Genomic DNA, 16223 nt, shown 5'->3' with positions numbered 1-16223 from the left:
CTCCCCCACTCCCCAACACCATTCTCTCACTCTCTCCCCTGTGACATGCTTCTTTTTTTGTAACAAGACACCAAAAACAGGCAGAGCCTAACCTCATGTGCCTTAAGGTCTCTGCTATGTAACTGAATCTGCTGCAGTGCTGTGTTAGGATGTAAGTGAGAGCAATGTGACGTTGTCTTTTCAATGACAGAGAGTGCAAGAAGTATTTAACTGTGATAGTAAAATATAACAGTGTTATAAGAATAATGGCATACAACTCTCAGGTTATTATTAGCAAGCGTTGTGACTTTGCCTTAATTAGGAGGTTACAAAACTGCCCTTACCCACTGAGCTTAGGTCAGACCATCACAATTTAAATACCAACAATAATGTAAGCCCTTAATAACCTTTATGAACTGAGAAAAATCCCATCAAGATTTTGGATCTCACATATGAGGGAGAACAGCAGAGACTATTAAGACACATAATATACAGAACATACAGGTACACACACACATCACCAAATCCATTTTCTTAAAAAGCAGTCTAATAAACAGAAGTGGTAAATGTACTAAAATAAAAGTAAAAAGTAGGTCAGTTAAAATGTAGCCTACTCTGAGTAAACAGTACTGGTTACAGGTTATAATGATATATAATACTACTGTAAAATGGAAAACATCTTTAGGCTACAAAATAAATTGAATTAAATGTCAACTTATACATATAAGTGGAACAACATCTGCAACAGGACCCCTTATGTCCAAATCAACAGTAAATTCCATTTCTATAGACGCACTTTGCAGCCTGCACATACAACAGATTTTGATTATCAGCTATAAATATACAACCACCTTCCTCTGTGTTGCCTCACTAGAATAAACCAGAAAAGAGACAATTAAACAAAAATAACGGTATTTAAAAATACTAAAATAAAAGTACAAGTACACAAAAAAGGACTTTGTTACAATACTTTGTTACTTCCACCCCTTACATTCAGCTACTAAAATGATCACAAAATATGTGCAGTATAGCAAAACTATAACATTAAAAGTAAAGATAAAAGACAGATTCATATTGGGTGGAGATGGGAAGAGGAGGAAGAACTGTGAGGGAGAGAGTTTGGAGATCCATCCTTGCAACAGTGTTGTGCTCTATACTTGGCATCAGGATCTGGTCACCTACAACCACCCCTTGTCCTGCTAAGGCCATTTTCTCAGCCCTGTGCACCTAAAAAAAAAAAAGGATAAAACCCACTTTAGTAACAAATACATGTAGATGTCTTTGTGCTTCAGATACAAATAACTCAGCTATCTTTAAATGTGAAGAAGTTGTGATGCTTGTTTGATCAACACAGTCTCAGTGTCTTTTGTACCTGTCCCCATCTCTGTGATTGCACACAGAATGATGTCACCACATTCCCTGAGTTGTTCCCACCGATCACAACCAGCCTGTCAGTGGCACCCAGGAAGTAAAGAGTAGGGAGGTCTGCATCTGCTCTGGTGAGGGTGGGAAGTAGTTCAGACCAGGAGTCTAATCGACAGAGAGAATACAGAAGTGCCATTTTTTTATACGTCCAGATTAATCTGTTAGAAAATTGTCTAAACTGTGTGTATAAGCTTCCTGGGCTGTAAAAAAAAAACCAATATATTCATTTTGCCAAACAGGGCTATTCTGGTCTGTCTTACCATGCCTCGTGTTGTACTGCAGCAGCAGTTTCTCTCCAGTCCTCTGGATGCTCCCCAACACATAGAGACAGTGTCCAAGGCTAGTGGCAAGGGGCACGTCATGGGACAAGGACACGGTGAACTGAAAGTCAGTGAGCGGCAGTGATGAGACAAACCTGAGGCAAAGGTTATATTCAGTCACTTATACACCAACTAATAACTGAAGGATGCCTTTCTAAAGGGGAAAGATATCAATGAGAAAAATGATGGTATTTCAGTGTCATCCCAAAAACCTACCAGCTGAACTACACTATTAAAAAAGACACAAACCTCCATGTGTCCCCCCACGGATCATAGCATTCTACAGCTGTATAAAGAGCTGTGCTGGAGTCTGGGGTCACCAATGAGTCCAAGTACCAGCCTCCCACAGCGTAAATACAGCCTTCACAGGCCACTGCACTGAAATGCCGTCTGTGCTGTTGACGCAACAGATGGGGACAGTTTTCATTAGAAGTTTCATTTTGACAGACTGGTCATCAGCTTGATTCACAAGCCAGAATAATGTCTCACCTTAATCAGAGGAGCTGTGGTAGCCCATGCATGAGTAAAGGGATTATACCTTAAGGAAGCCAACTTGAACTCCCAGCCTCTCTTCACATGCTGCCGGTAGCCTCCTATTACGTACAGGTAGTTATTCAGGACCACTGTAGTGAAACACCACTTGTCAGCCCTGAAAGGAAGCTCTGTAACTGGATACCAATCTCCGTTGTCCTCGGACCCTTTCAGGGTGAAGATATGTCGGGCACGTTCTGTTTCTGGGTCATTCCAAGAAGTCAGGTTTTCCTTCCTAAGGCTGCAGAGATGTCTGTCTCCTTGTATCCTCAAGTGGACAAGTTCGACCTTCTCTGCATCGTTCAGACACCTGGATCAGGTTTTAGAGACAACAAAGAAACATAGTCAACTCTGTCCACATTACAGTCCAAACATTTCATGTCATGTAATTATACGTAGCATACTTGATGAGATGAGGCAGCTCCAGTAGGTTTCTACTCAGGTAGGTGAACACTGTCAGCTTCAGCTCCACACAGCAGATCTCCTGAGCCAGACTCAGGTAAGACAAACAGTTGCCTGGGCCGAGGTCATCTGCGAGGACTGACAGGCACTTTGAGAGGAAGGCCTCAGCCACAAGATAGCTGCTGACCTCCAGTGTCAGGAAGGGAGAAAACAAGAGGTTGGTTTTGGGGTGAAGCACAGCACTGAAGGAAAACACGAGATGTCCGATAGCGATCGTGATAAATAGGCATGGAGATATTAACTACCTGGATGTGTGTGCCCAACTCCTCCTGAGGGACTTTAAACTTATTATGGAAGGAGAACTCAAGGAGATTGTGGAATACAGAGGAGGACACATGGTCCAGGTGGATGAGGCTCTCTGAGGTCTCTCTCATTCTGGACCTGGACAAGGCTCTGAAGTATTCGCTGCACTCTGAAAGTCTCCCAAGGTCCACCTTAAACATTAATGATTAAACCAAAATTGATGCGGCCTAAAGGTTAGTTTGACAGGTGCGTTTTAGTTTTTTTTTTTTACTTACATGAAATGCACATGTGCTAGTTTGGACTGTAACCATGGCTTCATCTCCATCTCCAGGGTGATAGGTGCAAAGTGCCTCATTGGTTTTCCACTCCTCTGAGTCTGCTTTGCATGATCCTGTAGCTGTAATAACTGTGGATACTATCTGACTTTTGACTGCTGGAAAAGCTCCCCAAAGTCTAGTAAGAACACATTTCAGCCATAAGCTTATCCACTCTAATAATGTCACAACATGTTGCCTTAGAGAATTCATCTCACTGACAGCGTTGTTTGGATTAAAGTTTAGCCCATTACAACAGTTTTAATACTGCCTGTGCCATATATTATTTGGTAAAACTCCAAAGGTATAAAAATGCAATGCATCTCTCACACATTCAGAATGACATTGTTAATGCTCCATAAAATGGGAAGACGAGCCCCCTGAAGAATTCCAAGCAGCCACTGCAATGGAGAAGTAGAGGACAGAATAGTTTAGTCCATGTACCGCCTGCTCGTCTCCTTTTCCCTGCTGCAGCTCTCACCGTCACATGCTCTTTGACAGCATAAATAGCAAAAAAAAAAAAGAACACAGATTTAAGGCCACATTCAAACAGAAACAGCTTGTTAAAGAAAATGTGCAATGAACTGGAAGGCTAAATCTTCCGGAATACCTGTTGGTTTTGCAGCAGTTTCGGTCGATTCAGGAGTGTCCCTCGATCTTTGAGCAGTGGAGTTCTTTCTGGCTGGTCTATTCTTGGCACATGGAGGTGGGACAGTCAACCCTCTGGGATGAAACTCTGCTCTCGACATTATCATAGGGCAATCGAGTTACTAAGTAGTAACTTGATAACTTGTGTTTTACTAAATGCATCAATACATTAATTGTTAAATATCTTTAAGGAGCGATAAATAGTAACATACAATAAAAACAGGTGTTGTGACACAGGTTCTAAGCACAAATGTTTATTTTAAAATTATATTTTCAGTAGCGCAAAGAGGACCAACATAATAGTGAGCCGTTTTAACAGAATGAAACTGTACAGGAAAGATGCTGCTTTTAAAAAAAACAGTTAATGAGAGACAGGTAAGCTTCTAGTTTCTTTTCATGAGTAAACAGATGTTAACACAAGGACATTATGACGGCAGTACATTCTATCAAATACAGGAGACAGTCAAATTAATAAGATCCACGAAATTATTAAAATCGGGAGAAAAAAAAAGCTTCCAGGTTGATGTGGTTGCATACATGTGAACAAATGGACATTTTAGTTACTTAATACAATAGGTAAAAATGACAAATGTTTAGATATTCCAAGTTATGATTCTTGGCAGAGACAAAAACAGAAAAGGCTCTGAATAATATTATTGGTATAGAATGATACATGGATGACAAAAGGTAATACAAGCCAAATTAAATATGGGCAGACAGTGCAGCTGATATGTACAGTTAGTAGATACAATATTACTGATTTAAGTGCCTCTCAAATTCTAACCGTTAAATTAAGATTATTGTTGACTACAGTGACACTGTATAAAATAGCCCTTGAGGAATAATTTGCTGAATGTGTAACTTTATTGGACCTTGAAAGAATAATGCTAATGCAGAATGAACATCAGAAGAAATAAGTGAGGTAGAATGACTACAAACACTCAAACAATGAGATATAAAAAAAAAAAACTACACCAAAAATGACTATAACAGTAAGATTTAAAGTCTGAAATGAATTCCCTGGCAGCCAGCATTGGCCATTATAATAACTGACCATCAGACTGACCTTGCTCTTCAAATGATTAACAATAAAAACATTACCAACATTCAATGCTATAGAGCTACACCTGCTCTAACAGAATTTCACACTATAGGGAAAGTCCTTTAATAAAAAGGATTGCCTGCGTTGCGTTCAAATGTAAACGTCTATCTTTCACCCCGCACTACTTGTCGTAAGCAGTATAGCTGCAGCATAGGGCTGAAGTTTCAAGAACACATAGTTGAAAAAAAGAGACATTACATTCTGATTAAAATGGTCGAAATCAGGAGAAGAGCTTTTTTTGCTTGAAGTAGGCATCAAACCGACTCTGGGCATAGTCCTGCAAAACAGTATATGTTTTACTATTAGGCAAGGTTTACTCAAATACAACATTAAATATGTGAGTGACAAACATTATTGTGTGTTTTAAAATAAATGTAGTATGCAGCTGGTGTTCGCATCAGACGCATCATTCTTCTTACCATGTATCCAAACTCAATCTTGGATATCTTTGCTTGAATGATGGACCACAGCCCCCAGAGGAAATGTGATGCTAATGCATACCTACAAATCAAAAATAATGATGACATAACAACACCAGGGCTTAGGTAATTCTGCTATAACCTTTAGTCATAGATGTCGCTGCTGTAAATCATTACAACACCATGTGTTACCTGTTAGCTTCAATTATCAGGTCCTCTTCCATCTGTGTCTGGTCCAAGGTTATGTCAGAGTGTCTTCTCTGTTCTGCCAAATAACGTCTGATAAAATGAAGCTGAAATAAAAAGCAAAGTGATTTGTCACATGGTAATTAATGCAGTAAAGTTATTATCTGTTAATGGTTTATTACATACTTATTTGTTTATACCCTTCGTGTTCCCCTACACAATAGTGAATATTGAAAAATAACCCCCAAAATTTGTTTTAGTTTCTGTTCTATTCCATCTAATATTTTTGTGTTCTTCATGTTTGGTTATCTTTAGAAGGTATTGATTTTAGTTTTAGCAATAGGTTAAAAAAATACTCAAGAGCTCCAGTGTCTAATGTTCAAATCAATGACTTTAGTGCAAGAGGATTTATTATATAGACAATGGGCCCAACAAGCAGACAATGATTTTTTAGTGTGATAGTGTGTAGTAAAATATCTGCAGGCAGGGTCCTCCAAAGGGAAAAACTACATTAACATTTTGATTACTGTGATTTCCCAAATGTGCTACAGTGTTTGATATAACCCTCTTTTTAACACAAAATTGCATTAACAAGTATTACCACTAGATGGCACTGTGTGAACAGAAAACCTGTCTCTCAATGGTGTTTTAAGCCCCCGACATCTCCTTCCAGGCAGTGCTGCGACCGTTGACTTCAAGGCACCTAACCCTAACCTTAACCACAACCATAGCCTAATCCCATTGACATATATACAATGGACCAATAGACCCCGTTGCTCTGGACGGAGACCAGTGAAGGCTATTAGAAGCACTTTTCCGGTGATCTCTTCCCTTACTGCGCAGCCTACAACTGACAGAGACAACGTAAATGTGACGTGAGCAACGTGTCTGAAAAGTGTTCTGGTAGCTGTGCCAAGAGAAATCAATCATTTCCAATCTTACAGAGACGGAGAGTGTAGGTATATGTAAGGAGATAACATAAGCACAGGCTAATTATTGCTAACTAACATGCTAGTTAACATTCGGAATTAAACCTAAACAGCTAATGTAAGTCGAAACTGCCTGCGAGCTTTTCCTGTACTATACGGTAATTCCTCTACTGTGCGACAGTAAGTCACTTGGTTATGACACAATCGTTAGCGTATTTTTACAAAAACGTCTGCTACGGAGCCATAACGTGAGGTACAAGGTAATGGAGTCTTTTATACATTGTCGTGTTTCTTTAGAATTAAACAATGGATAAATAGAGTCTTTAAACGCTTCAGATGTAAAGTTATTCGCAGTCAAGTGACGTAAAAAAAAAAATGGCGGTCAGTGGAATGCTAACAAGAGGTGATCGCTTTGTAGCAACAAAATGGCGCCATTGGAGGTTCGCGTTCTGAAGCGAAGCTTACCCCCTTGCCTAATCCTAGTGCCGTTGGGGGCTTAAAACACCGATAAATGTACTTGTCACATCTATTCTCTCAGGAGATAACTTAAACATCAGTACTGTAGTTAGTATCTGTCTGAGCATCACAGGGAAAAGTGATAAGAAAATCATAATGCTACATCCAATCAGTAATTATCAGAGTGATACTACCATTGGGAATATCTATATGCTGTTTTCACAGTTAAAATTGTTGATACTGCATGAATGTAAATATTGAGGAAAAACCCCAACACCCCCAATCTAATGCATTTGAATGCTTTTAATTAAAGTAATTGTAATAAAATATATACATTTAATCAAAAGAGTAGTCTCCATTTACACCATTTCACATGTTTTCTAATCGTTCTCATACACTTAGAATTTAATTAAATTAGGTTTTACCTTAATGCTAAATTTGTACTTTTTAAATATGTCCATGTATATATTTTGTTACAGTGCAGTGTGGCAATTCTATTCCAAGCATGAGTAAATAATAGATTATTTAAGCCATTCTGTGAGCCAAAGAAAGGTAGACTGCCTTTTTGTTTGAGCTTAAAGGGGGTTTAGACTGACCTGCTGCTCTCTGGTGGGATAGTTCTCGGGTGTGGCTTTGTAGAAGGGCCACTGGTTATAGGTGTAGTCATACACCCACTCACAGAAATGGTTCCCAAAGTCAAAACCCCTAAACAAAAGAAAATATAAAATGTATATTAATACACAAGGGCACAATCTACAATTGGAGCCCACAACAATCATTTCTAAACAAAGGGTACAAATACTGTTGATGTATAACTCATTTGATTTGCTAAAAAACTTTTATACTTTACCTGTAATTGTAACTGCTGTACTCAAAGTCGATCAGCATGAGTCTATCTGTTAGGTTGTGGTCCTTGTCTTCCAGCATCAAAATGTTACCTGCAGTAGCCAAACAAGGGGTGAGAAAACCACCATCATACACACTCTCTAATTACTTTAGTGTGTGTATGTGTGTGTGTGTGTGTAAGTGCTGTGTTTTATGTGGACAACAGTTGTGCTATAATATATATATATATATATTTATGTCTACATACTTTTTAGTATGCTAGTTCAACTGAGGCGCTCGCCTGTTCTGAGACATTCCCCCTCACTAGAAACCTAAATCTCTGACTGCCGCCTCATCTACTTCGAGGCTCATTTTCAAATCACAGAATGGTGTATATGCATGTGAGCCGTTCCTATTAATATCTACGCGCAGGCCTTCCTTTGACTTACGTAATATACTGCTCTCTGAGGCAATGTGACAGTGAAGCCAGAGGGTTGATCAATCAGCCTATATTAGAGGTGTGAAGATACGGGAGCAATGAGAGGACAGAATACGTTTTTACCTTCCTGGACGTCATTGTGGCAGAACACCACTGGTGATGGAGTTGCTGCCAGCAACGCACTGTGGTGGAGAGAAGACCCAGATGAACAGCGTAGGTGATGACAGAAAAAGGGAGAGCAGAAAGAGTGTGTCAGTGTTGCATTTATCAGGTGATTTATGAGAAATTAGGCCGAAAGAAAATACATTGTATTGAGTATAAAATACAAACATGAAGATGTCCTAGACCATAGTAACTACACTGAGGCAATGACACACATCTACAACTCACACTATTTTACTCGCTGCATTACATCATATTCATTCCAATTTCACTTTTACTGGTGGACAACATACATGAGATTAAACACGTACATGTAACTCCATATCCATATTTCAGCGATTTCATTATTTGTACTGGATAGCAGGTATATATGGAGGCATCATAGGCAATATATACTGAGCAATTCAAAGCATCTGCGTACTGTATGTACCCAGTCACATTACTCAATATTTCTTATCATATCTTTCTTACCTGCACTGCTAACTATGTTCTATCGTAGCATATTCATACCACTGGTAATATTGTTTATACTGTATATATCTAGTGTATTAAAACCCCTTACTGTTAATTGCACATTGTATTTTATTATTCTTTATTTTATTCTGTAAATTCTGTACATTAATCTACACTTTCCTGCTTTTTTGCACTTCTGGCTAGATGGTAAAATGCAGTTGATTCTAATTTAATCTAATCTAATGAATGTGTATGACTAAAAAAGCTCCAGAACTGCTTTTTGAACAAGTGGCAAAAGTGGTGTTCCACTCTCTAGAAGGTTAGGTGTATATAACTGAAATCTTTAATATACTGGGGGGGATAGTTCTAGGAGTGGAAACACACAATTCTAAACCTAGATGTCACTCTGATTGACTGAACTGCCTTGAGCAAGACAAAGACAAAGTACCTTGAAGTGTTATCTGTGTAAGGAAAATAAAAAGTGTTATAAAATTAAATATGTTCTAGGACTTCAGATAACAACAACAAATAAGCAATTAGCCAAGGGATTTACTTGCAGCATAAGTTATCTTATCTACAAGATAAGATTAGTGTGTGCTCATAAATAAACACTGACAATAAATACTGGGCTGATTTTCTATTGGCTGCCTGGGTCAACTGCCTAGAGGACTCAGCAGTGAAGTCGTGGAGGCACTGGGACAAAGGTCAGCCATTAGACTGAAGACAAAAACACAGCTTGTCTTGTACCCAAAATTAAATTCTTGTGTGCAACAAATCTCAAACTAGAACCCTTAAAGCAAAAAAAAAATTTTTGTATCATATGATCTTTTCATATCAATATACATTGTGTTTAAATAAGTTTTATGCAGTCAATTTACTTTTTTTTTAATGCAGCAAAAGCAGGACTAAAACTGGGCTTTACTGTGACTTTTTAACATGTTGGATAAATATGAATGAATATATCTAAGCATATGCTAGATGACAGGACACCCTATTTGCTGTCCCACGTCGGTTTTCAGAATCCACACGTTTGCAGGGTCACTTTGTAGCCTCATTGGCAGAAAAAGTCACACACCCATTTAACCGTTCAATTGCCCTCCCACGTTCCTTTGATCAGGAGAGTCAGAATTAGTTTAGCTAAAGTAACTGTGTTGACCTGGCATCAATAAGTTACACAGGAAAACATAGCAGGATAACGGCAACTTCTTCATCTTCCCATAATATATTCAGACACTTATAATGACAATCTGAGCCGGTCGCAGGCAAAAACAAGTACATTGACGGTGTCCTTTTTTTCCTACATGGTCACATTGCAGCCCGGTTTGCGGCTGCCGGTTACAGCGTTCTCGCTTAATACTGGACCAACTACGAAGAGTTTTGTTTACAGTAGTCACTTAGACACAAATGCATAGGAAAAATGCATGGCTTAAAAATACCACAATTACCCTTCCACAATTTGAAGGCTTTATGTGTATACCATATGCATTAAGGCACGTCGTGCAATATACAGTATTTGATCCTTTGAAGCCTGTGCTCCAACTCACCGGAGGCTCTCCAGCTCAGCAGGCAGGTCCAACTTCATCAGCTTCTTGTACTTCTTCACATGTGCTTCACGTACAAAACTAAGATTCATCACTTGATCCATGTATCTAAAGCAAAAAACAGACATTTATAATAATTTAATTTATAAAAAAAAAAAAAACACAGTTCTAGTAAAAGAAAGAAAGTGATATCAAGGTGTACTTACTTGTCAATGGTCCCAAACAGCCACTTAGGCTCTTTGTTAAAGGGCATGCTCATTTCATGAAAACGTGCTAACTTAACAGCAATCTCAGCTGATATGGCCGAATCTGAAAGTTGATCTGTGCGCATGCGGGTATTCTGAAAACACAGAGAAATGCAGATGATACAAATGCTGTGTGTGTGTGTGTGTGTGTGTGTGTGTGTGTGTGTGTGTGTATATGGTTAGTTGTGCATAATACCGGCAGGTACTGTTCTAAGCGTCCAGCAGGGAAAATGCCGTAAAGTTTTGGTCCTAGAGCTCGTTCTGCCAGGATGGCAAACATCACGCTCTCCAACACCAGGGAGTCCACTCCCTGCGTCACAGGAAGTCAGACACAGTTTGATGGCGTTTTTAGTTTAGGTTATACTTCCATGTAGGGCTGGGCGATATGGAGAAAATCAAATATCACAATATTTTTGACCAAACACCTCAATATCGATACAGCAACGATTTTGTAGTGTTGACTATTGGTGCTTTCACAAAATATTAACACAATGAGAATTTTGATAAATAATCATCAATAATGTGGATATAATGACTAAGTGGGTAAAGGCAAATAACAGAACAATTACAACAGTCTGGTAAGTTCAGAAAATGACATAAGTTTACTGTAATGCAGCCTTTAAAACCAGTAAAAGACAACACTTATGCCATATTACGATATTCAAAATCTAAGACGATATCTAGTCTCATATCACAATATCGATTTAATATCATTATATTGCCCAGTTCTACTTCCATGTGAAGGAAAATGACACTGCTGCAGTGCTGCTACTACTACAATGATGGTATGCAATAACTTCTTGAGGACCCTACTAGAAAGACCAACCTGTAAGATGGCACCGTAGACTCTAAGGAGCACCTGGCGAGGTTCCTCTCCCACAGAGGGCACACGGTCAGGCAAACTACACAGGTACAGCAGATTACTCAGTCCACCACTGCAAGACAAAAACATCAGTGTTATCACATTGGAGGAAATGTAATGTGACACCACAGGATCTAGTCATACTAAATATTAGTCAGACAACACCAGTAGATTTTTCTTTGAATGCTTTGATGTTCGTTTATTGTTGCGGGCCATGACATCCACCACTGAATATTGGCAAAGTCAACGTCAAACCGTATATAAGAGGTTTAGTGTCACAGACAAAACTATTTTGCCATCCTGGCTAATATACCTATTGTAAAGTGAATGATCATTTGCACCAAGCCTCACTGGCTGCTGACTCATACTTAATTACCATTGCCACTGTGCATACACTACCTGACTATATGCTATTACAACCCATACAAATGAAATCTACTGTCTGTCCATACTGTATACATCTCACCTATAGTCTATTCTTATTTATACAAGTGTACTACTTATACTTCTGCACTATATGTTTTGCCTACTTGCTGCACATTCATACTGTTTTCTTACTGCATATCTAAGTGCATTTGTATCACACTGTTCATATTGTTAATACTGTTCGTACTGTATCTTAGCATATTAATTCCTCCCCTCCACTGTTTCTTTGTATTCATTATTTGCATACCACTACATTACTTTGCACTTTCCTGCTTTAAGCACTTCTGGTTAGCTAGATGCTAAACTGCATTATGTGTCAGTAGGCCTACTTGTAGCCTACTTTGTGCAACGACCAAAAAAAAGTTTAATCTTTCAACATTTAGATTCACTTGAATTTAATCGAAATTGTGTCCAGCTTTGACGGTTAAATTGAGGGCTACTTATAGAAATCAATCATAAATGTAATCCTATAACGTTAGTGTTAGAGGGATGCCGAATGGATATCACGAAAAATATGACAAACGTAAACAGCGGCAGCAATACCATAGTGGTACCCAAACTGGTGTCAAACTGGTAATTGGCATTAATTTACCTGACGATGCTGATTTGAAAATCACCCTCTTTGATGGTCTTCCACGACCCTGACAGAAAGTCTCGGCACCAAGCAAACGCCCTTCCCCTGGTGTCCCGGTCGACCTCCTCGGTTCTCCCATCCCGAAAAGACTCTGCCTCCGAGTCGTCATCACAGTTGGCCCCAGACAGGGGACTCGGGGTCCTCAAGTTTCTCTCGTTAACGACAAGCGTTCTGCCTACTCCTTTCTTCTCCGCCGGAGGGTCCACACCTTCTGTTGTGACAGTCGGGATGTTGCTGAAAAGTTTTGGCCCTGGCTTCTCTGCTCTGTTCATGCCCTCCACTCCGCAACTCCTGCTGGTCACATTTCCACTCGACTGCATCGTGAGATGCCGGGCGAAGAGCAAAGGAAGACCGGTGTGAAATATGGGTCTGTAACGGCAGGAGGGACTCGCTGACAAACGCAGTTCACCGGTAAGGCTACTTAACCGGAAGAGCCAAACATAGTTGAAAGATCTGAATCGCATCATACGTTCATATGACTGTTATTATACTCATCGCACGCGCAGGGACCGGGGATTTGCACTGAGTCGAACTGGCGTATTCAATGACCAATCCCAATTCAATTCCGCTATTTTATGCTAAGCTCATTGGACAGTTAAAGAACGGTCGTTGCTAGACTTTATACGTCAGTTCCCCGTACGCTGAAGGTTTCTGGGAAATGAAGTTGGTTTTCAGCTACGTTATTGGCGTACACTTTTGTGGTTTCATAGAAAATCAAATGTGCAATCTTGGGAGTGGGGAATATTATAGATTATATTATAGTTTATAATTTTCTCCTGGGGATGTGGTTTTATGACGTGGATCATTGCAAATTCTGATGTTTTCATGTTTTTGAGTTAGGTTTTAAATAATAGGGATAAGATAAGATAGACTTTATTAATCCCACACTGGGGAAATTCCTGTGCTACAGCAGCTAAAAAGAACACACTTTACACACATCAGAAAAACACAAATACACAGTAAGTAGACATAGGAAAAAATATACAGAAAGTTTTATAAGAAATAGAAAAAATAGAATTAGTTATAATAATAATGGTAATAAAACAAACATATTTACACAATAAACAATGTTATATAAACAGAGTGGTAGTTAAATGTGTCAGGGACAACACTGCTATTGTCCTTTAAAGATGCAGTAGGTAAGACTTAAAAAATAAAACTAACTTTCTGTCATATTTGCTGAAATTGACCCTATGTTTGAGTAGAACATTAGGCAGGTCATTTAAAAAACAATCCAGCTCCTCTGGCACCACCTACAGCCTGTAGTGTGATTTGCAAAAATCCACCACTCCCTGTTCAGATACACCAATCAGGGCCAGGGGGGTGTCTGACTGCGTCAATCACTGCTCATGCACACAAACCAATATCATATTTATGAAGTGGATAACGTTACAAAATACCAACTAAATATTAAATAATATTGTGAATATGTCTGGTGTCTTAACATGAATCCCTATTCTGAATATATCCTTCACTTCCATTCTACTTCCTGAAAAACTGTACATTGAGGTAAAGTAGCTTCCATTTAGTAAAATATATGTAGGCCTACTTATACCATGTTCTGGGTGAATACTTGATTCTGATTGGCTGCAGGGTGTCCATTAAAAAGTGATGTAGGACACCTACTAAAGGAGTTCCGGTGAAACGGTCTGTTTACTGTTCAGCCTAGATTTCGATTGTAAAACAAATTAAAATATAAACTATAATGTTTTAAAAATATGTTATTTGGCAAGTGACCATGGTATAAGCGAGTTAATGCCCTTTGAGGTGTCCATTGTCAGGTATTAATGGACGACGGCGAGGTGTGAACCATCCGACGCGCAGCGGAGTCCTCGTTGGGCATTAACCCTTACATATATGTATTAGGGGTGGTACGGTTCACAAAACCTACAGTTCGGTTCGTATCACGGTTTTAGGGTCACGGTTTTCGGTTCTGTACGGTTCTTGTTATTTTTTCTTTTAATCTTTAACACTCCAGAAATATACTTCAGCGTATTATATATAGCTTAATTATCCACAATGTTAGGTACATTATTAAAAAAAACAAAAAGTTGTATCATGTAATCATGCACAAACTGAATTTGACTTGACTTTAAGCCCATTATTGGGACCATCTCTGAGGAAAGCTAGCAGCTGAGATGTTGATACAGCAAGAGAGAAGACATTGGTGATTTCAACAAGCTTTTCATTTATTTGGCAAAAAAAGAGAATGTGTATTGCCATCTACAGGAACTTATGTGCCTTTTTAGCACACAAAGATTAAAATACAGTACAGGTCAAAAGTTTGGACACACCTTCTCATTCAATGTGTTTCTTTATTTTCATGACTATTTACATTGTAGATTCTCACTGAAGGCATCAAAACTATGAATGAACACATATCGAATTATGTACTTAACAAAAAAGTATGAAACAACTGAAAACATGTCTTATATTTTAGATTCTTCAAAGTAGCCACCCTTTGCTTTTTTTTGATAACTCTGCAAACCCTTGGTGTTCTCTCAATGAGCTTCTTGAGGTAGTCACCTGAAATGGTTTTCACTTCAAAGGTGTGCTTTGTCAGGGTTAATTAGTGGAATTTTTTTCCCTTATTAATAAAAAAGTTAAAAAAAGTGGCTACTTTTAAGAATCTAAAATATAAGACATGTTTTCAGTTATTTCACACTTTTTTGTTAAGTACATAATTCCATATGTGTTCATTTATACAAATGTCTGTAGCGGAGCGCTTCCCGGACTCAAAAAATTAGCTTGAGGTGCTCTTTGGAAGGGATAATCATAATGTAGAAACCAAAAAGGAAACTCCAAGGCACTCTCTTTTAGAAAAATACAAAGCCTTTATTTATGGCTTAGTCATCATAAATCTTAAAATACTCTGACGCGTTTCGGCATACAAGCCTTCGTCAGGGAGTCAATCAATTTCCCAAACAGGAAGAGACCTTCTTATACGCTTTCAAACAGACCAATCAAGAAACACAGCCAATGAAAAGCCATAATTTTGATAGAGGGTTCAAAATTGTAGGGTTATAGAATGACCAATAGATGTCCTCATTGGTCATAAATAGACCAGTGTATTTGACTACAAATCAAGGTAAAATTCAAAATACAAAACATGTACAACACAAATACAAATAGAAATGGACCCGATTGAAAAATAAACAATATGGTTTTAAAGAAAAACACTGAGATCAAGTTCTTCATTTAAGCCTGGATAACTAGTAGCCTGCAGTTTATCAATGGCAGAACATAAATATGCAATTCGCACGGACAACATGAACTACCCTATGGCGAGGCACTACAGGGAACACCATAATAGTGATCCATCAACCGTACAGATCTGTGGAATTGATCATATTCCATGTCACTGAGGAAAGGGGACAGACAAAAACAACTAAACCAGAGAGAAAGTTTCTGGATTTTAAGATTTATGATGACTAAGCCATAAATAAAGGCTTTGTATTTTTCTAAAAGAGAGTGCCTTGGAGTTTCCTTTTTGGTTTCTACATTGTGTTCATTTGAGAATCTACAATGTAAATAGTCATGAAAATAAAAAGGAAAAGCATTGAATGAGAAGGTGTGTCCAAACATTTGGCCTGTACTGTATTACAGAATATTAATTGAAATA

The 16223-nt window shown here is 38.6% G+C and overlaps 2 protein-coding genes across 2 annotated transcripts; both read right to left on the bottom strand.

Annotated features, from left to right (window-relative positions):
* Nucleotides 1-53: 53 nt before the first annotated feature.
* On the bottom strand, nucleotides 54-3946 carry LOC114560483 (actin-binding protein IPP). Its single transcript, XM_028585885.1, has 10 exons — nucleotides 3885-3946; nucleotides 3605-3675; nucleotides 3236-3413; nucleotides 2963-3151; nucleotides 2660-2844; nucleotides 2214-2565; nucleotides 1974-2119; nucleotides 1665-1819; nucleotides 1352-1509; nucleotides 54-1206 (listed from the first exon to the last, which is right to left on the bottom strand). Exons 3-10 carry the CDS (start codon nucleotides 3269-3271, stop codon nucleotides 1024-1026), a joined length of 1404 nt encoding a protein of 467 aa, XP_028441686.1. The 5' UTR covers nucleotides 3272-3413; nucleotides 3605-3675; nucleotides 3885-3946; the 3' UTR covers nucleotides 54-1023.
* A 214-nt stretch (nucleotides 3947-4160) lies between these two features.
* On the bottom strand, nucleotides 4161-13133 carry chkb (choline kinase beta). The gene is made up of 11 exons (XM_028585606.1): nucleotides 12560-13133; nucleotides 11506-11614; nucleotides 10876-10989; nucleotides 10641-10774; nucleotides 10438-10542; nucleotides 8402-8460; nucleotides 7865-7952; nucleotides 7611-7719; nucleotides 5636-5736; nucleotides 5444-5525; nucleotides 4161-5301 (listed from the first exon to the last, which is right to left on the bottom strand). Exons 1-11 carry the CDS (start codon nucleotides 13066-13068, stop codon nucleotides 5245-5247), a joined length of 1467 nt encoding a protein of 488 aa, XP_028441407.1. The 5' UTR covers nucleotides 13069-13133; the 3' UTR covers nucleotides 4161-5244.
* Nucleotides 13134-16223: the final 3090 nt, after the last annotated feature.

This window comes from Perca flavescens, chromosome 8, assembly GCF_004354835.1.
Source record: "Perca flavescens isolate YP-PL-M2 chromosome 8, PFLA_1.0, whole genome shotgun sequence".
NCBI lineage: Eukaryota > Metazoa > Chordata > Actinopteri > Perciformes > Percidae > Perca > Perca flavescens.
This window is presented reverse-complemented; position numbering and strand designations above follow the sequence as displayed.